The following is a 25567-nucleotide window of genomic DNA, read 5'->3' as shown; positions in this document are numbered from 1 at the left end:
CGAACTTCAATCCAAACAAAAACAAACAAACATACTAAAACTCAAAAATTAACCTGGTACACCTACAGTAAAAAAAGTCTATTCATAAACACAAAAATAAGACATTATAAAATATTTATAAAATCGGAAGCCACATATGCAGCAAAAACACTCTTTCACCTGAACGAACAATCAAAATATGGGTGGATTGTATCCAACAGTCATGTACAAAGAATTAGAATCCACCACCGATGCCATGTGTAAGAGAAGACTAGAATTCTCATGAGACTAGACACATCATGAGGATGCAAGAGTCAAGATTTCTGCAACAGCTAGTATAGTACAATCTCAACTCGAAAAATAACAAGACATGATTTAGATGGATCAGAAACATATGAGAGAATCTGAAGGAAATTGGCCTTACACTGGAAGTCACCACAGATAAGAAGAAATTAAAAACATCAAGGACAAAAACATTCTCTTCACAGTCACAAGAAAAAACTCACATGAACATTTTCAACACTAGAAAGGGCACAAAGATTGGAACATATGAAAAAGTTCTGCGAGGACCGCAAGGCCCAATCAGTCCCATCGAAGAGACCTGGATAATGGACTGACTAATGTGATCTTATGCGGTCATAAGAGATAATAATAATAATAAATGTAATATAATAAATGACTTTTTTTTCATAAAATGATTTAATTATTGTGTATATGTAAAGTTGTAGACTGATTTCACAGCCCCTTTCATATCACCATGACCTCTGTGGGGTATCACAACCCCCAAGCTGAGAAATACTAGTCTAAATATATTGAATTGCAAGGTGTCTACACAGAAAAATAGTTTTAAAATTTCTGAAAATACTTGTGTTTCTTTGTTCGGCTTTTGTCAACCTGAAAAAGACGCTTGTATGTATCAAATGTCTGACCATTGAAATGTCTGAGAATAAATAAGTACATATTCATTACTGTTACTAAATGTTAGCAGATCAATTAGTCCAAAATAATTCCACTGAGTCTCGCATGTCTTTAAATAAATGCTTAAACTACAATAATAAAACAACATGAAAATAGTACTTCAGATGCAATCTTGCTCAGACAAATTCACTATGTAAATTGGTAGGTAAATATGATGAATAGGAAACTCCAATATGATCAAAAAACATTCCAAATCAAATTACTTTCATATTTTGTGTTATAAAAGACAAACAAAAAGTAAAGCAATTTAACTCTTTGTTTCTCTTCTTTGTTGTTTAATTCAATAATCTTTATACTTTCAAACTTAAATCTTAATATCTTTATATTTCAAACCTACAGAAATTTCCTGGTTATTAGATTTTTCTTCAGTAACAGAAAAATTTACATTATCACAATACAATTAAAATAAAAATACATTATCACAATTTAATAACTTTTCTCTATTGTAATTTATCATCTAATCTTACTACAATAAAAATAAATGTACTATTACAGCTATTTTTTAAATCTATAGAATTCTTAAAACAAGCGTTGTGAAATTTCAAATGAGAAATTATAAATACACTTAATCATGTATATCACAATATTTTTAAATGATACTATAACAGAAATTGGTAGTAAAGAACAAGTGACACAATTAGCAGTACTAAAATAGTTTAGTCAGAATACTTACCAACTGATGACTTGATTCCTTCATAAAATACTTTCTTTGAAAGTGTCTTTACTTTATCTTTCAACTCTCCTCGTTCATTTTCTAGGGAATCTATGTCAGCCTGAAGATGATCCATAGTTTCTTCAAATTCCTTTTCTTTCCTTTTCAATTGCTGCTGAGATTCCTCCAATTTTCTCTGAATAAAAATACGTTTTATGTAGTAGAACAAAGAAACAAACAAAACAAGTAAGAAAAAATAAAACCCTAATCTAAGCTGTAATTTAAGAACTTAATATTTTAGCTCAAATTTCTGTCTTGAAATCTCCTTCTTTAAAGTCATAAAGTTATATCAAACAATAACACTGATCAATAATGATTTTGTTGAGAACTCAATTTTTTCAGAAGCTTTTGTACTTCAGTGCTGCTTTTGAATATCAAGTCATAATTTCTTTACTGGTCTCAGTTTTTTGTAACTGTCTTTATTTTTCAAGTACAATGCATAAACACCACGTTTAGAATTTAGTGAAGAATCAGTAAATTCATATCATTTACACACTAATTAAAATAACAGAAATCAACTCCTTAATTATTTCCTTTCTTCTGAAAAACTTTCAATAGTGTATAAAGTATTTGGCATCATTGGTATTAATAAAATTGTATAAATTAAATTTTCACTTACCAACAATTTGTAAGATGTTTGCGACTATTATGAGATAAATTTAATATCAAATGAAATGTTACCAACCTATTAATAATTAATTATTATATAATTTGTTTATATCATTATCAATAATGATATCCTTCCTTTATAAACATCTTACAAACATGACATTACTATCTTATTGACATATGAATTGAGTTTATTCTTGAAGACCAACTATTATGCGCATAACAGTTTAATTTAAAAACGATTATTGATTTCAATTTAATTTAAAATCTTTTAGAAAATCCAGGAAGATGGAGTAACAGCTGCGAAAGTATTACGATTTACTCTTTTTAAATTGTTGGTAAGTGGAAATTTGATTTATACAACTTTCAATAATCACTGTTTATCCTTTTATAACTATAAGTAGGTATCTCAGATGAAATAAATTAATTAAATGATAAACAATCATACATCCAAGGTTAGTTTTTAATGCAGTTCTAGAAACAGTGTTCTCATCCAATGTTTTTGACAGGAAAGGGCATAAATACTTTTTGATTACGCTTCTTTTTTATACATGTAATGTATGTTAAGCACCTGACATACAAGTCACACCCCAGTCAACAGTTGTTTACCATAAAAGTAATGATATTACTTGTAGTAATTACAAGTACTTTTAAGAAACAATTGTTGAAGTGTTACTTAAAAGGCTAAATGTCTATTCCAATTTCATAAAATAGAGATGCAGTATAAATTGCAGATGTGCAACAGTATATATTCAACTGAAAACAGTTAAATATATTCTCAGCTCAGTGAAGAAGATAATGTGAAGTCATTACATGTATCCCAATACAAGGTTGCTAAAACATTCATCATCTTCAAAAGTTAACTGCATCTTGTTTGATCAGCTGTGACCATTATATAATAGTACTTAAAAATTAAATAAAGCTTTATACACTAAACAAAGCAAAACATTCAAAAGTTTTGTCTAAATATGTTTAATTTAACCTAAACTTAATTTGAAAAGTACAATAAACTTTAATCCTATTTTCAAGTAAAATATATTAGTATACAATTTGACAGTAATTGTCAATTTTTGTCATCTTCCACTTGCTTCTTAGTTATAACATAGTTAAACATTTTACCGATGTTAATTTTTATTTTGATTATTTAACTTAAATTTTCTTTCATAGTTTTTAACTCTGAAAACTTTTGGACAATCCCAAAAGTTGGTAACATATAATAATAAAAAAACTGATGATCTCCCAGCTACTTATGCAAAAGATTTTACCAAACCACTCTGAGAAGGAATTCTTTAAATTAAAAAAATAAACTAAAGATATTACAGTTGATATGGTTGTCAGGGAAGTAATTAATTTGTCTGCATTAATGAAGTCATTTCTATATAATCACACACTACTCAATCATGAAGGCCATAATATAAAATAACAAGGTATTACAAAGGGAAAGGAAATAAAATTTAGTACAAACCCTGAAAATGTAACACTACTGAATATTGAACTGTAGCATGCACTCCTATACTATCCAATATTGGCTTCCCCTTGTTCATAAAGTAAGAATAAAAAAGAAACAAAGTTCGAAAGGGTAAAAAACTTTACTTTTCCATTAAAAATTCATTTTTATTTTTTAGATACATTACCAGATTTCATTAATAAGAATACAGCACATTCAAAGCAATCAAAATAATATTACCTGTAATTTTTCCATGTGTAGTTCATTATCACGAGTAGCATTAGCTAACCGCTTTTCAATTAGTTCACGTCGCACAGTCATTTCACCCAATTCTTCTTGTTTTGCTCGCAGTGCTAACTTTAATTCACGGATATCGGACTCCCTAGCTTCCAACCTACTGCGTAATGCTTTTGTTTCTTCTAATTCACTTTTTACTTGTTTAGCTCTCATAACTATAGGTGCTACAACTTGCTGTTGCTGAAATTAAAAAAAAAGCCAATGGTATGTGTCTAGTAAAACATTTTATTCATATTCAAATTTATCAGAATTAAATTCTCTACAAGTTTTTACTAAATCTTCCACATTTATTAGTCATTTAACAAAGCTATTGTGCTACAAACCTAAAAAAAAACTTATTTTACGACATAAAATTTTGTGTTTTATGTCAGATATCTTAAAAACTACTGGCATTACAGTTCTGGGACCTGTTTTATCCTTTTCCCAGGCTCATATTACATAAGAAACCAGCAATTTTACTTCTTCATCTGGATCCCAAAACTTACAGTAGGGCTTCTTTTTATTAGAAGAGCTGAAATCTGGGAGAAATCTTTTGCTAGCTGTAACTCAAAAACAAAGCGTTTCCAGATATGAACTTTTTCATTATTTTCATCAGTAGAACATATCCTGAAAGTTTCTCCATTTCTTTGTAGGTCATCCTGTATAACATTAATTGTATATCTGACTTTCCCACAGCCCTTGTCCTCAAATGAGAGGAAGAAATTTTGTTAAATTTTGAAGTTTTTTTTAAATTAGTTGAAGCTTAAACCAAGGTCAAAAGTAGACTATTATAATAATAACTGAGTATGCTGTTTGCACAAGTCAGTGAGAGAAAGAAGAGTGAGTGATAAGACAATTGACCAGGCTAATTGTCCTTCATCCTTAAATCAGGCTATACTTATTTGTAAGAGACTGTATCAGTGATCTCCTACCAATGTCTTAATCTGATAAAAATATTTTTTTACCTGGCTACATTAATTTGGTAGTTTGTTTTGAAAATATTTGCTATGTATCTCTGCAAACTGTAATTTAAAATTACTTAATAAAATAGGTATTAAACTTTCATTTGGAGAATGAAATTAAGAGCTTATAAAAGGGATTTCAAAATTATACACAATGACGATGTAACAATATTATGCATGTGGAAGAGAAATGAAATAAAAAAAATATAATAATAAATGAGCAAAATCATTAAAATAAATCAATATAAAATAAATATCTAATGCCACATGCACGGTGCTAAATGCCCATTACATAACACTGAACATCAAACATGTAACACCAAATGCAAAAATGTGGTTGCTGGTATCTCAATTTTTTCTATTCGTACAGACTTGTTATGCACAAGTCAAAATATTTTCACATAAACGATTATTAAAGTTTTACACACGAATAATTCATGTTCTCCAGTGTAAATGTATGTGTCCAAAGTATAAAATAGTATGCGGTAAAAAAATTTACTCATTCGTACATTTAACTAAAAATGAACTAAGCAATAAAACTTACATAATCTTAATAAAAACATATTACCACATCATATAAAGCAGATACATGAAACAGCAAAAGCATACATTGAAGTAAGAAAATCTTTTTCAGTTTTAATGGCTGGCTATAATGATTACCTTCAAAGGTAATTATAACAATTACCATTGACACAACAGTTTTTGGTTATTAGGAAGATAAGCCACAAATTTCATACTGTTATTGTTTTATACCAAAAAAAAAAAAAAAATAATAATGTAAATATGCTTGTTTTTGCTTATATGAATCAAAATAAAACTTTCAGGAGATAACTAGTTTATTGTTACTATATTTGTTGTCAATGTGTTAAAAAAAAAATTGTTAATATTAATATATAATTAAATCCAAACCTAAATAAATGCCTGTTAGTGTTTGTTTTCTAAATCTGTAAGATGTTTGTCTAAAATACAAGAATCAGTATGCTAATTTGACTGATTCTACCAAACTGTATACTGAAATTCTCTGAATTTATGTAACTGTTAAATTATCAAGAATTCTGTAATAGTTAATGCACAGAAAATCTCAAACTTATGGGATTATTATTTCACAATGTCATTTGTCATATAGCAATTTTTTGAGACACTAAATAAGCCAAGCTCAGTCAGAGATAACAACCTGTTATTGTTATTAAGGCTTTACCATAAAGGCTGAACTTAATTAATTATCCAGTATATTAATTTTTTCCAATGTACTTTACTTCTGATGAAGCAGCTATTAAAGAAAGTTTTTCTGTACCTCTATTTTCAAAATATCATCAAGTGATGAATATTTTTTTTTTTTTACTAAGAAATATTTATACCTACTCTATTATTACTTACTACTAACGTTGTTTTTTTTTTGTTTAATAAGAAATATTTAAACCTACTCTACTACAATTACTACTGACAGCAACTGATATGATTTGGTTTTACATACATGTTATTTGTTGGTTTAAAAAAAAAACAATTTAAACCTCTAAATTAGGTTTATTTAAATTTGTCTGGTAATCTTGATTTTTCCATTAGTGTTTGTTCTGTACAATCCAAAAGCAACAAAAGAATTCATTAAGCATGAATTTATTTAAATTAGATGAAATTAGTTACACAAATGAAATGTTAGCAAAACTTGTAAAATTTTGTAGCAAAACATTAACATTTTTATGTTACTAAAAAGAAAGATATAATAAAATACTGGGCTATAATTTGCGAATGTTTTCACCCATGTGGATAAAAAATGTATTCATATGTCCTCTAACCTTTTGATTTCAGTATTTTGATTTTTAATGTTTTTAAATTGGAAAACACTTTTTCAGGAAACATTTTGATATTAAGTACAATTCAATGGACATTAATCACCAGACTTGAGTTCAAGATAAATAAAATTAGCTCAAAGAATAATAAATCAATAACAAAATAATTCTTATTTGGTCATAAATTATTGCACAAAGCAAGTTTAATTTTCTGCCATTTCATCTAAAAGAGTAATTAGGTTGTTGGTTTTCTTTTCCGATATGTTTTTTAAGTAATGGAACTACTGGTGTTTTAAAACTTAAAACTATTCTTACTGTGATAAAAAAATGCTTTATTATCACATTATTTAAAAAATTAGTAGTTACATATTCTCATTTCTGAATGATTACCTTTCTCTTATCAGACTTTACAGATGAAGGTGGATTAGACTCAGCCTCTTGAAGGGCTTGAGCAATTTGTGCTATGTCAGCTGCTATTAAAGCAGCAGATTGTTTTACAGATGCTATAGGACCAGATGACTCTTCTCCATCATATACACGTTCCCATGAAGATGTCAATGTTTCTACAAGTTTACTGTTATCTATACCGGCTTCAGATTCTACATTGAAATTCATGACACAATTGATAATCAGTGTAGTAGTACAAACAGTAATGTTTACAAATTATAAAACATAAGTTATGAAATAAAACACTGGGTATAAAACCTAATCACAGCAACAATATAAACTGTGTAAAAAAGACTAAAAAGTTACACCAGCCATCATGAAGAAAATTATCAGTTAGCTTTAATAAAATTGTATAAATGAGAGAATATGTAAGCATAATAATAAAAAGTCAAAAGATGAAAGACATAGAAAGTTAGACACAGAAAGTTACAAGATGTATTATATAAACAGTCTGGAAACAGTTGTCAGTAATAAATGATAAAATACTCACACACATCACACAAAAAATAAGAAACTAAAATATTCTGAGACCAATTTTCAAATTTCTTGATTGTACCCTTAATTAATTTTCTTCCAAACAAAGGTAAAATTAATTATAATAAATAAGTTGTAATTACACCCACTTTAAAGCTGATGCACAACAATCCTTCTTAATAAAGAGGAAACCAAGTAAGAAGTAACCTCTCAGTAAGAAGATTTTTGAAACTACGTTAAATTATTTCATTAAGAAATATGTTATCCAATCTGTATAAAAATCAAGTGGCAATGATAAGAGTACAAGATAGAAAAAGCGGAAGCTGAAGTACATAATATAAAGCACATTACATAAATCATGTAATTATAAGATAAGATGAAATAAAATTATAAATAAGATGAAATAAATATAAAAACATAAAAAATTATAAGATAAAAAAATAGATGTGATTCAAGTCCATATTAATCATTTAAAATATAGACATAAGAAATAATTTTAAGGTAAATGCATTAATTTTAAAGATTACTACAAAATAATTCAAAATTCAGAAGCATACTAAAAAAAATATGTTTAGCACATATTTATATATATGTTAAATCTAGATGCAGAAAATTCAGGATTTTTTTAAATTGTTTAATTAATATTATTCAAAAACTTTTCAACAGAGTAACATTGTTTCTGAAAAATAAAATCTTTCAAATGCATTTTAAATAAAATTGGTATGAAGATTTTTTTAAATGGTTTGACAATTTATTAAAAATGATAATGGAAATGTGTAAAAAGGCTGAAATATCGTACTGAGTATATGAAAACAGTTATGTTGTCTCTGGTTTGGTAGAGGTGGATTTATTTATTTATTTTTTTAAATAAGTAATAATTCTTCTAAGCAAAGATTGCACATTCATAAATATTAACACAAGGATATGATATAATAAATTTTCTAAATATAGGTCAACGTAATTCATACTTACAGCAACATACAATGATCTGACAGCCCATTTTTGTATCATAAAAATTCATTCTGACTTTTTCAGCAAGCTCAAAGAGAAGACTATGTAAAGTATAATTACTTTACATAGGAATAATCAATATTTATTAATGATTAAAACTTAGCATTTTATTCATACAGTACAATTTGATTTTATTACAAACAGAATAAACTTAATCATCTCAAGAAAACTTGTCATCTAATAAAACACTCACAAATATTTATCTATGGGCAATAAAATATCATTATCATTAATGGGAATTATATTCACATGATCAGCAATGTTACACCTATCTGAGTTACTGAAGAGTACATCTGAATAAATTGTATGTCCTGTTTGTACACGCATATTGGCACAATGGCTAAATATAGTTATAACTACATATTAAAACATTAAATTATCTATATCTGAATATATGGTATATTCCAAACTAAAATCTTTCAAATTTTGGGTTTTTTATATCACAAACTTGCTGAAAAACATTTTCTTTGATTTTGTTCCTTTCCATACAATGGGCCATAAATCTTTATTTAAACAACTAAAATCAACAGTTATTCATGCAATGAAATTATTGTTACTTATGAGTCACTTAGAGAGCTAGTATTAAAACTACAACAACAAAATAATATTATTACCTCCAGTCACAGAAATCTGAGACAGAGCAGCTTTAGCAAGATCTCGCATAATCTTTGTTATTTTAGTAGCAGCAACACAACATTGAGAAAAATCTATAGTAGGTAAAGGTAAGACTGGAGAAAAATCAACACTTCTACGGCGAATCTGTTTTAAGTGCTGTTGTATCACTTCACAAACTGTTGATAAATGTTGACACAACAATATCAAGTCACTTGGATCTGTACCAGTCTGAAAAAATAAAATCAAAGCACATGGAATTAATTAGTGATCTTAATATAGGTCAAAACACTTGTGGTACTGATAGTATCTGATGTTAAACAACATTGATGGACTTATGTAAAACAACATGTTACAACAAAGCCATGATGACACTCAGATTACCCAGACACCTATGTACCATGAAACTCAATATTGTGTGTAGAATAATTTATTTCAGTAATCACAATCATAATATTCATATTCATTATATAAGACACGTTAATATTTAAATGAATAGCAAATGTTCAAAAATAAAGAATTAGATATAACATTAATTCTTGCTTTCTTATCACTCTCAAGAATCTGTTTCATGTAACTATGGCTGTCATTTGTAAATAAGGAACCCAGACTCTCAAGTCTTCTGATACAGTCATTCCATTCCAAGCAACTATTTTGTACATTATAGAAATCTATGTTTGCTATCACTACACAGTTTATGAACATACACCATTCTTATAATTTTTTTTTTTGTCTTCAGTCATTTGACTGGTTTGATGCAGCGCTCCAAGATTCCCTATCTAGTGCTAGTCGTTTCATTTCAGTATACCCCCTACATCCTACATCCCTAACAATTTGTTTTACATATTCCAAATGTGGCCTGCCTACACAATTTTTCCCTTCTACCTGTCCTTCCAATATTAAAGCGTATTCCAGGATGCCTTAGTATGTGGCCTATAAGTCTGTCTCTTCTTTTAACTATATTTTTCCAAATGCTTCTCTCTTCATCTATTTGCCGCAATACCTCTTCATTTGTCACTTTATCCACCCATCTGATTTTTAACATTCTCCTATAGCACCACATTTCAAAAGCTTCTAATCTTTTCTTCTCAGATACTCCGATTGTCCAAGTTTCACTTCCATATAAAGCGACACTCCAAACATATACTTTCAAAAATCTTTTCCTGACATTTAAATTAATTTTTTAAGACTTTTCTTTAATCCACTCTTCTTTCCCCAGTTTGCACTTCCTGTTTATAGCATTTCTTAATTGCCGATAGTTCCTTTTACTTTCTTTATCACTAGCATTCTTATATTTTCTACGTTCATCCATCAGCTGCAATATATCGTCTGAAACCCAAGGTTTTCTACCAGTTCTCTTTATTCCGCCTAAGTTTGCTCCTGCTGATTTAAGAATTTCCTTTTTAACATTCTCCCATTCTTCTTCTACATTTTCTACCTTATCTTTTTTACTCAAGACCTCTTGCGATGTCCTCCTCAAAAATCTTCTTTACCTCCTCTTCCTCAAGGTTCTCTAAATTCCACCGATTCATCTGACACCTTTTCTTCAGGTTTTTAAACCCCAATCTACATTTCATTATCACCAAATTTTGGTCGCTATCAATGTCTTCTCCAGAGTAAGTTTTGCAGTCAACGAGTTGATTTCTAATTCTTTGCTTAACCATGATATAATCTATTTGATACCTTGCAGTATCGCCTGGCTTTTTCCAAGTGTATATTCTTCTATTATGATTTTTAAATTGGGTGTTGGCAATTACTAAAATTATACTTCGAGCAAAACTCTATAAGTCAGTCCCCTCCTTCATTCCTTTTGCCCAGCCTGTATTCACCAATGCCTTCCTTGCCTTTTCCAATGCTTGCATTCCAGTCTCCAACTATTATTAAATTTTCATCTCCTTTTACGTGTTTAATTGCTTCATCAATCTCTTCGTATACACACTACCTCATCATCATCATGGGCGCTTGTAGACATATAGACGTTAACAATCGTTGTCGGTTTAGGTTTTGATTTTATCCTTATTACAATGATTCTATCGCTATGCGTTTTGAAATATTCTACTCTCTTCCCTATCTTCTTGTTCATTACGAAACCTACTCCTGCCTGCCCATTATTTGAAGCTGAGTTAATTCTTATAATGTGAAATATATTTTATTTAGTAATCAATGCATATTAGTAAATGTTAAGTTTTATGCTTGACAGTACATAAAATATTTATAGAGGCACCATTCTAATTAGAAATTAGCATTTATTATACTTTATCTGATCTATATGTAAAACTGGCAAATAGTCATATTGACTCACATGTAAATATTTCCACTTTTATGAATAAACAATCATAATTGTGATATGTGTTAGGAAGCACATTTTTACAAAATTAAAATATTATTTAAAGTATTTTTTCTTTTTTCTTCACTAGGGGAAGTAATATTCTTATTTCCCCTCCAGAAATAGACAATATTGAAGACATAAAACCCCAGCCAATATATTTTCTTTAATATTACCATCATCAATATTTTATCCCAATTAAAACTTATGTCCAAATTTACTATACATAGTTATACTACCAATACACTGGTTGCCTAATGCCACGAGTGAATCATTTTATTTATGAATCTAACAACTTATAAACATTACCAATCTTGTTAATGGTAAACAAGACATTTTTAGTTTTAGGTCAATTTTATTTTTAATTCTGTTAAATAATTTATTCATAAAACTATTGCCAAATCATCAACAATTTCTATGTTTATCAAATTCTTTAAAAATGTCAATTTTTTGGTTTGATTTAAACACCACTACATTATATATATATATATATACATATATATATATATATATGTGTGTGTGTGTGTGTGTGGCTATCTCTCTCTGTGTATCTCTCTCTCTCTCTCTCTCTGTGTGTGTGTGTGTGTGTGTGTGTGTGTGTGTGTGTGTGTGTGTGTATGTCTATCTCTCTCTCTCTATATATATATATATATCTCTCTCTATCTCTCTCTCTCTCTTTCTCACTCTCTCTCTCTCTCTCTCTCTCTCTCTCTCTCTCTCTCTCTCTCTCTCTATCTCTCTCTCTCTCTTCCTCACTCTCACTCTCTCTCTCTCTCTCTATATATCTCTCTCTATCTCTCTCTCTCTCTCTCTGTGTGTGTGTGTGTGTGTTCAAAAGGTAATGAGAATTTTTATTTTTTGGAAAGATTTTTATTTATTTGTCTACATTAATGTTATCCCCTTCAAAATAGTCCCCATTAGAAATTACACACTTACGCCAGCACTTTTTCCAATCCCTGAAACACTTCTGGAACATCATCTTTGAAATAGTGTTTAGCTCTTTCAGCAATTCACTTTTAATCTCATCTTTACTTTTAAAACGAAAGCCCTTTAAGGTTCTCTTTATTTTTGTAAATAGAAAAAAGTCACATGTGGGCTATGTCTGGCGAATATGGCAGCTAGGGTATCATTACTGTGTTGTTTTTGGTTAAAAATTGACGAACAAGTAATGAAGTGTGAGCAGCTGCATTAATATGGTGTAAATCCGTGCATTTTTTCAGACTGCTTCATGCAAACGGCGTTGAACTTGTAGGTAATACTCCTTATTGATCGTTTGACCTTGTGGCAAGAACTCATGATGCACTATGTCGTTAAAATCGAAGAACACGGTGAGCATAACCTTCACATTCAATCGTACTTGTCGAGCTTTTTTCGGTCTTGGTGATCTGGAATGCCTCCCACTGGGTCATCTGAGCCTTAGTTTTGACATCATTTCCATAAACCCATGTTTCATCACCTGTTATGACAAGCTTCAGTAGTTCTGCATAGTTGTTGACTTCATTTAGCGACTCCTGAGCAATTTCCATTCAGCACTGTTTTGTTCGAAATTCAACACTTTTGGAACAAATTTTGCTGTCACACGTTTCATACCCAAAACATCCGAAAAAATTTCATGGCATGAGCCAAATGATATCCCAACATCATCAGCGGCTTCCCTGATTGTGTTTTTTTAATCATTCATAATCATTTCTTTCACTTTTTCCATGTTTTCATCGGTTGTTGATGTGCTGGGGCATCTGGGGTGCTCATCTTCGTCTTCCCAACCTTCTTAGAAACACTTATTCCACTCATAAACCATACTATACTTTACTCATAGCAGACTCACCAAAAGCAATATTTAACATTTTTAAAACATTGCTATACTTTATTCCATTCTTATAACAAAATTTAATGCAAATTCTCTGATCCATTATTTATACAAATAAAAAATCACCAATTGTACCAAAACACGTGTTATCCTTTTGACAGCTGACAACAGACTAAAAATTCAATATGGATAAATATGTACAGATACTTTTCATACATGTTCACCAATACAATAACGAAAAAATCCTGAAAATCGGACTACAACAACCCGCAAAATTTCAAACTTTGAACACACCTTGTATATATTGCTTTACTGTATATATGCTTTACTGAAATGTAAAGCAAATGATATATATATATATTGTCGCATGTACACGGCTAGATCAGGATATTGAGAGACTGACAACTGAAAATGTTTATATAATTACAATTTATTAGTTATAAATAAAATGAGAAAAATCAATAATAACAATGACAATAAGAATAATAAACAACTGAAAATAATAATCATATCAATAATAATGACAACAGCAAACAATAATAATAGTAATCATCACAACAACAACAATAATAATAATAGTAAAACAGTGATTACATATAAAACAAAATTTAAAGTAATCGTCAGGATTTATTTACAGGTAGTTAAATATTGAAAAGCAGAAGTCAGTCCCATTGACAAAAGATATTAATTGGACATTAATGACCGCTAATCTTAACAATTAATTAACAATTAGTTAAGTCTTGTATTAACAATAATAGTGCAATAGATAAGACACGTATAAGTTCTTCCACTGCAAATACCTTTGCTGTTCACAAATAAAACTACCCAACACCTTATGAATAAAATTTAGTGATTCATCTCTTTCACTTATAGTCTAACAGTAACTCACCAAACTATTTCTTGTTTTTCGTGTATTAGAGTTACTTGTGATATCACCTTAATTGCATCAAACTTAATTATTAGGAATTTGCTCCTTCACTGACCTCCTTGCGGAATGCTCTCTCACAAAATGACATCCCACAGACTCTCATCATACATGCTGACATCATAACATCTCACTTAGACTGATGTCAACCGGTCTTCCCCAAAGTATTTATACTCCTAACCTCTTTACCTGCAGAACCAGACCCCAGTTGAGCATGAGAATGATCAATCGAGTCCTTTCATTACCATGTATTCCTAACCTGGGTTCTGTAACTCTTCTCATAGAACATCTGTTTAGTTGTGTCAGTGGGCAGTATTACAAAGGACAACTTTTAAATGTACCTGTTATCTTTACTAAGAGGGTTTCTTTTAGCCCTCTTCAGGATTCCTCTATTATATTTTCTACTACTTTCCTCTTAATTGACACGAATCTGTTACTCAGGTCCATTATACCAGTCTTGTTACAATATAATTTTCTTTACATTTAGGTCACCACTTGTACATTATATTTTTTAAGCATTACATTCATAGAAAAAATAACTCTTTTTATAACAAAACTATTGAAATAAATTACAAAGCACTACTGATTACACAAGAAGCAAAATCTAAGTTTTTGTTAATAACAATTATAGTTATACCTGTGCAAGAACTTGTACAATGGAACAGTCAGTTCGGATACTATCTGTAGCAGCTGATAATGTTTTACTGATATCTGTAATTAGGTAGCTATGATGAATATAAGTCTCTCCACTGGCCAGCAGGAAAAGAGGATGGGTGGTAGTAAAATATGTCACACAGCGTTCTAGGGCTTCTGAATTAACATTCTCATCTAACTGTAACACAAAGAAAAAAACTATAATTAATTTTTTTCTACAATAAAGTACACATTTAACTTCTAAATATTCAGTTATGTACTTCCATTATATGGTTCACAAACCAGAATTCAGTCAAAGAAAAGAGAGTGGTGAGTTTACTTCTAAATGGGACTATTATATATCCCACACACACAACCTGTACTAAAATGCAGATAAAATAGACAGTTTTCCATAAAAAAAAAAAAAGGTTTGCAAGGTTTTAAAAGTAGAACAAGGTTCCTAGTCCTACTACCCAGTAAGATAAATGTAACTCTGACAATCATAAGAATAGCAATCCCCTTTTTAAAAATATTTTAAGAAAAAAAAATCCATTTTTTTTTTTAGAAAATTTACACAAACTTTTTCATTCTTAAAAACTTATTTTTACTAAATATTCTTCGACTAGATAAATAACAAATAGACATGTACAAATTCAAATTTACTTATGATACTACCTGGACAATATTATATACATAAAGTACAGAGATAAAGAGCCCCAAAAAAAAACCAAAATAATAAATCTTTCTTATTTTCTATTTTTATAAAATTCCTTAATTTTCTGTGAAGACAGAAAATTTATTACTTTAATTTTTTACTTGCATTTATTACTTGTAAGCAAGTTTTACTGAATCTACATATATGTTTTTAGACGTTTTTACTTTCCCATCTATTGCTACAGCAGAGCTATAGCTCTAGACGGGAAGGTATTGTAATCAGTCCAATTTGGGCATATACGGTTTTCATCAGATCTTGACATTTTAACACCTAAGAATAAAAACCAAATAAAACTGAATAAAAACCAAATGGAAATTTTCCAGATGTTTGTATGTACATGTGTGTGTTCAGTGTCACACCTTATACCTCCAGAACTACAGGATCGATTTTGACCAAATTTGATCAGATTACTTTTGTATATGGAGCACTGATGCCATTAAATTTTCAATTTAAAAGATCACGGGGATGAGGCTGTAGAGCAAGATCACCTTCAGTATCTTGAGATTTCACCTAATTAAGCAAATTTCTTAGGCACATTTATTAAAAATTAAAAAATAATATTTGCAAAAAAAAATTTTTTTTTAAATCGTACCCCAACCCAAAAAACGCTCTAAAGTAGCGGCTAAGTGAGTATGCTTTGTCAATAGTAACCCCTGTCACCACAAGGAATGCTAGTGTAGCATTGACGTACAGCTGTACAAAAAATATTAAATTTAACTATAATTATAAATATTTTTAATTAAGTCATGTCTAAGCCAAATATCAGAAAAAGCCATGACAGAAAAGTCCTACAACTATGTTGTCAGCTTTTCTATTTTATATTTAACTTGAATAACTATGAACAATTACATCTTACAATGCCTGGAAATAACATATACACATATTAACATTATATGAAATATAAACCACCAAAACATACTAGATAAGAAAAACTTACCATATAAATTCCAGTAACCGGTTTTCACAGTATCCTTCAGTTGGTATTAATTAAATTCTATATTTATTACATTAAAATATATTCTTTAGTGATGTCATCTTTTTTCTGAAATTATGTTTACTATTGTGAAATTTTGAATGATAAGTATACATGTATGTAATTTTGCTATCCAGTATTGGAATATTAATCTTTAAAAGATAATTTTTTCCTTTACTCTATTATCGTTACTGAAAACTGTTAGATTTGTATTATAATTATGTTTTTAATTAAATCATCATACTCAAACATGATCTGAGGGTTCATCATTTTATATTTTTGTTTACATTTACAAATGCAATATTTCTTGAGAATATTTTTTTTATCATTATCACAATTATTCAAAATCTCTAAATTGTTTATGCAATCTGTAATACTATGTGTGCATTCAAACAGATGATTACCTACACTAGATATACTTCTTTTTTTATTTTTGTATGCTTCGTAATATTCTGTACATTTTTTAATATTCCGATCTATTGGTTTTACCTAAATAAATATTGTTACATTCGTTTCATTTAATTTTGTATATTCCTCTTACTTCTTCTCTATTTTTTAATTATTTCTTAAATATTTTATAATGTAATTATTTGGTTTACATGCTTTTTATATTTACTTTTTTCATATACGTTAATAATTTTTTTTCTATTATTTTATCTATGTAACTCTACTTTAGGTATCAACTATTATTAATCTTTGTGTTATTTTTTTGCTGTGCATTTTGTTATACTTATCTTGGTATTTTTTTACTCTGCTTTTTATAGATTTTTTCTAGAATTTAAAAATAGAAACAGATACCATTAAATACTCTTATTTGTTTTATTTTGAATATTTCTTTTGGAGTTTATTTTTATTGTTTTTTGTGTAATAAACTGCTCTAAATATGTTTTAACCAATGTTTAAACATTGGTTAAAACATGTAATGCTACATATTTTTAATTTTTCAATAAAAAGTTAAAAACGGTAACTGCTTTCCTTAGAATAGTACAATAAATACTGTTTTCTATACAAGTAAACAAACCCTTTTTCAGAATCAAAGAAAACTGACAAAATTCCAAAATCAATTAGAAAATGAAGTTTACATAAAAACTATTCCATTCAAGCAGTACATTAAATCTAAACAGTAGATTAGTGTTAACAAACTCAGCACATAAATATAATTAGGAAAGATGTACCAATTTGGGGTTATGTGCAAAAATTAAAACCAATAATAATTAATTACATTCTTATAATAAATACTTTATACCGATAATTACACTTTATATAACATGAACATTACTCTTTATAGCAATCTAAACAATTGACTAATTTGTGATAACATTTCAAATTATAAATTAAATATTAATATTATTAAAAGTTTGTTAAAAACTACAAAAAGGGACATTCTGAGTTCAGTATACAATAGAAACAATAAAGAACATACCTGATCCCGTTTCAACATTTCAATATAACTGTCAACAGCCTTCTCTTGTTGCAACATGTCAGGTAGTGCAGTACCCACTTTTAACAAAGTTTCTGGACTACAAGTGTTAAGACCATGCAAGAACTGTCTTAAAATACCCTGTTAAAGACACAAAATTACAATAATTCTTATTTATTACATTAAACTCAATCTTCAGTAATTTATAATTGCCTATTTATATATAATAAAAGAATATAGTACAATCATTTTTCAGCTGGTCACGGTTAATGATTTAATTCTTGTTAACTAATTAAATGTTTGTTCCTGGATAAATCATGATGCACAAAACACTGAAAGATGAAACATCAGATATACCCAAAATACTTAATACAAATAGACGAATGTCCATCTGTAAACATTTTTTTATTAAAATGCAGAATATAATTCAATCTTACAAAGATTAACTTTGAAAGCAACAAGATTCAATAAAATCAATACCTGTGTTGTTAAATGCTGAGCAAAAAATATCATTACAAATGGACGGCCAGTTAGCACAGTCATGAAAAGAACATATTGTAAGGACATACACAGAAATTTGTTTTTTGTGCATGAATTTCAACAATAATGTTTCTCAATAATAGTTTTATTCTAACTGCAATACCAATCAGAATTCAACAACTGACAGAGTATGAGGGAGAAAAACATGCCAGGCACTACTGAGTCTTTTCTCACCTCCAAAAGTAATTGGACAAAAGAACACAGTATCTCAATCTTTAATAACTGAAGGGTGGAAAGGAGTTCTGAACTTCTTTTTGAGATCATTAAGATTTTTTTAAATGACCTTTAAGATAAAATATGTTAGAAATAAAGTTTGAATAACATCAAATTTGATTTTTTTTAATGAAGGTTAGTCTATTGAATTGGAAATTAAGCACCAAGTAAGATCAAACTTTCAACAAGTTTTCCTCTCTAGAACATTACTTTTTTAAAAGCATATTTAAATAAATAATTAAATATTAGGATTAATATCTTAACAATTAAATTCATTTAGATTTTAAAGATTAAATCATAACACATAAAATGAGAAATGTTAAATCTGCTTATCACAATTAGAAAGTATATTCCTGACTGTGACCTTTAAAATAATTTTAAAAAAAGAAAAAGAAAAAGACAGTACATTAAAATTGTTTTAATATGTTTTAATATATTTAGTATGTTTTAATATAAGGGAAAAAGACTCAGAAAAAACACATTAAACTAAAACTACAAATAAAAGCAAACCAAAACAAAAAAAAAATTAAAATCATACAAAAGTAACTTTTCTAAGGTAAAATTCTTGAAACAAAACCCAGAAAAAAGTGGAAATGCGTATAACAAATAGATGTTATTATCTATGGTGCTACAAATATAATACTTTAGCAAAATGATTCTAGTAGTAAGTCTTTAATTAAGTTTATATTCATATGTTGTTTTAGAATTAGTCATTTTCTAGAATCTTTCATTAAAAATGCTACTTTTATTTTTTCCTGTGATTTGATTGAAAACTACCTATTTTACACAAAAATATGAAAATATTTTGAGAAATTTTCTTCAATTTTTTTTTTCTTCTGAAATAAATCAATATGAAATGACAGATTGTTTTAAATACTGTGTAAAATTTCTTAAATGTTTTGTAAAAAAAATTACTCAGATTTACAGGTCTAGAATTAATTTAGAATATCTTTATAACTATTATCAAGCAAAATATAGTTGAAACAATTTTTGAAGCATAATTAATTGAACAAGATTTTGTTCGAATTATAAGACCCATTTTATCATAGAGCACTTAGTTTTTAAAGAAAATAAAAAGATCCGTACAGAATTGTACGGATCTTTTTATTGAACGGATCTTACTTAAAATGAACAAAAAATCACTCTCCTTAAAAATAGTCTACCTCCAGGACACTGAATTCATACATGTGGCAATACATTCTTTCTATCTCCACAGTATTCATTGATATTACTGACAAAGATCAGCACTAACATCTAATTCCTCTGTAGACAGTTCTACTTATACACTTTTAAAACCAACCTTTCATTTAAAATCTGCTGATACATATGAATAATGATAATAAACTCTCTAAAAAATAAATATTGTAACAGATTTGATGAGGTCCCTATATTAGTTAATTTGCAAATAATAAATGACCTACAAGTTGTCACTCAGTAAATTTTTCTTTCCCAACTGAAATTGATCACTTCAAGTACGAAAAATAATTCCAATTAAAAGAAAAATACTAGAGAGATTTATATTTATTATTCAATGTTCCTTTTAACTAGTGTAACAAAGATTTCTGTAAAGTACTGTATAAAAGGTTGTATAATTTTTTGAGGGACACAATTGGAAAATGATATTTATGAGGGCAAATCAGTTTTATAAGAGCAGAAATTAGCTTTTCAAATTCAATTACTGACTCAAGAGGAAAAATTTGCATTGTAATCTGTCTGGATCTATACAAAGTGTAGACTATACATTACTTCTACAAAAACTTTGCTACAGTGGAACTTTGCGAAGAAGGTAACATACAACATATGCTCAAGTTAAATTATCCAACAGATGTAAGTTTGTAGAAATAACATACAAAAAAAAAGTAAAAAAATAAGCCTTTGTTTATGAATAAGCTTTACTAATAAAATATCCCTAAAGTTTGGCATGTTTGTGTATGTACTGTAAAGGAAATCTCTCTTAATGACTTCATTAAAATAATATATGAATCATGCTGATAACATTCAGTTCTGATGATTCAGGTCAGTTGTGTTAGTTCTAAAGTTACTGAATGTAATATCAATTATAAAACTATTTAAGCACAAAATAATAAGTACAAGCCCATTTAACCCATTAATATTTTATTTTTCTATTCAGTTTTATTTTTCTATTCAGAGTTGAAAGTTTAGCTAAAGCATATTAAAAGTATGCTTATGTTTTACTGGTGAAAAAACTTAAGAATAGTTGGTAAAGAAAAACAGGAAGAAAATAAGACCTCAACCTCATAAGACCAATTTATATATATATATATATATATATATATAATTGTTTTAAAAAAAAACACTTTGAATCGTACTTATGTAAATGATAGAAAAATCATTCATTCTTTAAAAATAGACTGTCAAATTCACCATAGAAAAACTAAGTATAATAAATTGAATAGTTTTTGAATAAGCTTTTCCAGAGATTCTGGGTTCGAATCCTGGTCAGGCATGGAATTTTTCATATGCTACAAAAATTCCATTTCCATATCCCACACACAAGCTTTAAGCTTATGTAGTAATATCACGCAAAAAAAAAAATCATTAAACTCATTTTTTCATTAATAAAACTAACCTGAAGACTGTAAATATGCATTGATAGGCGTGACCTTGATGCAAACTGCTCAACAGCATGACCTTTTATCAAGGTTTTCCTATCAACTAGTTCAACTGAAGGAAACTTGTCTCTGATTTGAGATAGAAGTACATCGCATTTCCACAATATCCTTGGAATCAAAAGCAGAACCAATACAGCATCATTATCACCTAAAAAGAAAACAAAAAATAAAAATATAAATCACTGCCAATAAACATAATTAATAAAAATTTAATTAACTCTACTTTCAACCATTACTTATCACATAAAACTTATATGTACAGATGATATTTAAAAAATAAAAAAGTAGTCAGATATATATATATATATATATATATATATATAAGATACTATAAAAACTGATGGTCCCAATAATAATAAAAATAACTCTCCAAAAGACTGTAAAGAGACAGAAAGGTTCTGCGGTCTTCTTGACCTGACTATAAATAACATCCCCAAAAACCATGTTAAACAATTAATCGGAGACTTTAACGCTCAACTAGGAATAGAAATAAGATAGTACATCATCAGAAAATCGCCCTCCCAAAAAAAATAAACAAACAAAAACGAACAGACTCGTTGACCTCTGCAGAACCACAATCTAATCTCAAAATCAAAATATCTCAAGAGGAAACCTCAAAAACTAAAAACCTGGAAACACCCTGATTACACTAAAGGAGAATAGCAACTAGACAATGTCTCCATGGACCACCACAAGGAGGTCTACAATGTAAAAGTCCTTCAATAGTAAACATATGTTCAGATCACTATGTAGTCAAAATTAAAATTAAATCTATTCCCCAAAGAAAGCAACAAAACCAAGCCCTAAAACTAAAAGAAAAATGGACCCTACCCAGCTAATCAAGAATGAAAATTACCAAAAAGCAACTGAAAAAATAACAATCGTGGATAAACTCCAAGATCTATTCAACAACTTTAAACAAATCACAGAAGAATTAGCCCCAATAAAATTCTGTAAAAAATATCAATGGTGGAACAATGAACATGACGAAGCAGTGGAGAAAAGACATCAAGCATGACTATTTCACCAATCCTAAAAATCAGAAACATCCTTCCAAAATCTAGTAAAATAAAGAAAAGAAACCACCCAAATCCTAAGGAGAATAAAAAGACAACATAAAAACACACCGAAGTCAACAGGAAAAAAATTCAATAAAAAACAGCCAAGAAACTACTACAAAAATCGGCTACAAGAATATAAACCCCCAAACCAACTAATAAAGAATGAAAACAGTAAACTGTCCCAAAACAATAAAGGCAATGCGGAAATCCTTGCTAAATATTTCAACAAACTCCTAAATTGCAAAGAACCAACAGAACTCCTAACTTCAACACCAACATCTTTAATAACAACACCACCAGAAAACATCAACCCTCCAACAATAAAAGAAGTCTACCAATCACTGGGTGAGATGAAGAATTACAAAACAGTGAGAGAAGATCAGGCTTTTGTAGAGAACTGGAAACAAGCAGGAAGATCAGTAAAAATTGCCTTTCATTAACAGCTTGTCAACATCTGGATCAAAGAAGAACTACCATCCATCCGTAGCGGACGGATGAGGGCGACAGCCTCAATCCATCCACTACGCGAAGAAGGGGACAAAACAGACCCTAACAATTACAGGGGAATCTATCTCACTCCTAGACACAACATAAAAATTTTTTTCAAGAATCATCCAATAGGATCGGTTAACTTCAGAAAGATCTAGGAGAATACCGGGAGGTTTCAAACCCTGGAGGAGTTCTCCAGACCAGATCACAAGTCTCAAGCTAATAATGGATTACAACAGGAAAAGAAAGAGAGGTATTGTGATAACATTCATAGATTTCAAGAAAGCTTATGACTGCATCCGCAGAGAATCCCTACTAAAAATTCAAAAACACTTTTTGAATAAAGGACTTTTTGATAAAAATGACCATCACAAATACTAAGTCGAAGGTAAAATTCAGAGGCGAGCTCTTAGAACCATTTGAGATCAAAATAGGACTGCGCCAAGGTGATGGGCTCTTACTTTCTTTCTTTTCTTTTTCCTGTTTAGCCTCCAATAACTACCGTTTAGATAATTCTTCAGAGGATGAATGAGGATGATATGAATGAGTGTAAATGAAGTGTAGTCTTGTACATTCTCAGTTCGACCATTCCTGAGATGTGTGGTTAATTGAAACCCAACCACCAAAGAACACCGGTATCTACTATCTGCTATTATTCAACTGCACTCTAGAAATGGTAATGAGGGAATGGCTCAAAAAATGTCCAAATGTAAAAATGAGCCAAAAAATCAAAACGAACTGTCTTGGTTTTGCTGACGACTTGGCACTGCCAGCAAACAACATCGACGAAGCTAAATCACAGATAGAACTTCAACTGAAAATAAAACCTGCCTAAAAATATAATTTGAAAAGACAGAAATTAGGCCTCAAAAGCCAAAATAATTAAAAGAAGTAAACATAAATGGTAATAAAATCAAAATAGTAATCTGATTTAAATATATCGGAGAAATAATAACAAACAAATAAACAAAAAAACTTTGATCCAAATAAGAAGAAAAACTAGTTAAAGCTAAAAAATGTATACTTTCAAGAAAAAATGCCTATCAATAAACACAAAAACAAAACACTACAACACAGTTATAAAACCAGAAACAACTTATGCAGCAGAAACACCCTTTTACCTGAACAAACAAGTAAAGACAGACAGACTCCAGAAAATCGAAAGAAGAATTGGAAGCATCAACAAAAAGTACCAGAAAGACAAGACGGGCAATGGTGGATGGTGCCTAACAAAGTCGTGTACAAAGAGTTAGAACCCATCAGTGATGCCATGCATAACAGTATACTAGGATCCTTTAGACATATTATGAGGATGAAAGATTCAAGACTCCTGAAATAGCTAGTACAGTACAATCTCGACTTGAAAAACACCAAGACAGGATGCAGATGGATCAGAGAAATAAGAGTGGATCTGTAGGAAATTGGCCTTACACCAAACGGACACCACAGATACGATATTAAACAAGAAAATAAAAAACGAAAACACTAGCTTCACACTCACAAGAACATTTTCAACACTACAAAGGGCGTATAAAAAAGTACTGGGAGGAATGCAAGGCCCAAACTGTCCCATCGAAGAGATTTGGATAATAGACTGACTAAAGTGATCCTATGCAGTCAAAAAAGATAGTAATATAAAAAACAGAAGGTTGAATGGAGAAAGAAAAAATATACTATTCTTGAAGTCAATAACACTAATATCTTGCACATTACTGCATCTACAATTCATGTCAGATCAACAGGAACACTATTGTTCAGATAACACTATTTATTTCACTGCACAAAATGCTAAAAATAGATAACCACAATGTTAACCACTTTACCAATAAGAAGCTGACTACAGAAAAATTCTTCACATTAAAATGTCAAACAAATTACCAAAAAGATGAACTAAATTGATTTTATCAAGTAACACTAGTATATAATAAACAAAAAAATAATTACCTCCTCTACTCATGAAGGAATCTGGCATATAAGCAGCTAGATATTCCACATGTTGTTGGGATTCCTGAACCTCCATGCGTCTCAACTCCAAGTCGATTGCACGAGCATGAGCTTTAGTTTCAGCAAACATTTTCTAATAACAGAATTTTAGAAACTTACAGAATACAATTTAGTTATATAAGTAAGAATGGCAGACCAGAATTTAGTTAAGATACCAAAACAGTAAAAAAAAAGCTGATTAAAGAATCTGAAGTATCCTTACTGATTTACTATCAACTGGCTAATCAGTTGGTCAAAAGATCAACATACAACTTCTCATTCAACCGTTCCACATTCAAGACCCAGTAAAAATATTTTCTTTTAATTTCATTTCCATGAAAAAAATAAAAATAAAATAAATCCTTGCTATGCAAATGTAACTACTGAATAACCACATTAAAACATACATAAACTTTATCTTTTTTATTAACTATAATCTAATGGTATATAGAAAAACCGAACTATTCACCCATTATTTTATATCTCCAGTTTTGATGACTTCTCCATAATATAAGATATTACTCCATTATATGTATCTATAATATAACATACTAT

At 29.2% G+C, this 25567-nt stretch overlaps 1 protein-coding gene across 5 annotated transcripts in view; it reads right to left on the bottom strand.

Annotated features, from left to right (window-relative positions):
* DCTN1-p150 (dynactin subunit 1) overlaps positions 1-25567 on the bottom strand; it is a 190824-nt gene that overhangs the window by 41024 nt on the left and 124233 nt on the right. For all 5 annotated transcript variants that reach the window (XM_075355121.1, XM_075355120.1, XM_075355122.1 and 2 more), the window contains 8 exons: positions 24974-25106; positions 21437-21627; positions 18097-18234; positions 14990-15184; positions 9297-9525; positions 7141-7349; positions 3966-4202; positions 1631-1805 (listed from right to left, as the gene is read on the bottom strand). In XM_075355121.1, coding sequence (XP_075211236.1) covers positions 1631-1805; positions 3966-4202; positions 7141-7349; positions 9297-9525; positions 14990-15184; positions 18097-18234; positions 21437-21627; positions 24974-25106 — 1507 coding nt within the window. The remainder of the gene's footprint in view (positions 1-1630; positions 1806-3965; positions 4203-7140; positions 7350-9296; positions 9526-14989; positions 15185-18096; positions 18235-21436; positions 21628-24973; positions 25107-25567) is intronic.

The sequence above is a fragment of the Lycorma delicatula genome, chromosome 1, assembly GCF_047948215.1.
Source record: "Lycorma delicatula isolate Av1 chromosome 1, ASM4794821v1, whole genome shotgun sequence".
NCBI lineage: Eukaryota > Metazoa > Arthropoda > Insecta > Hemiptera > Fulgoridae > Lycorma > Lycorma delicatula.
Note: the sequence above shows the minus strand (reverse complement) of the source record. Positions and strands in the feature narration are given on the sequence as shown.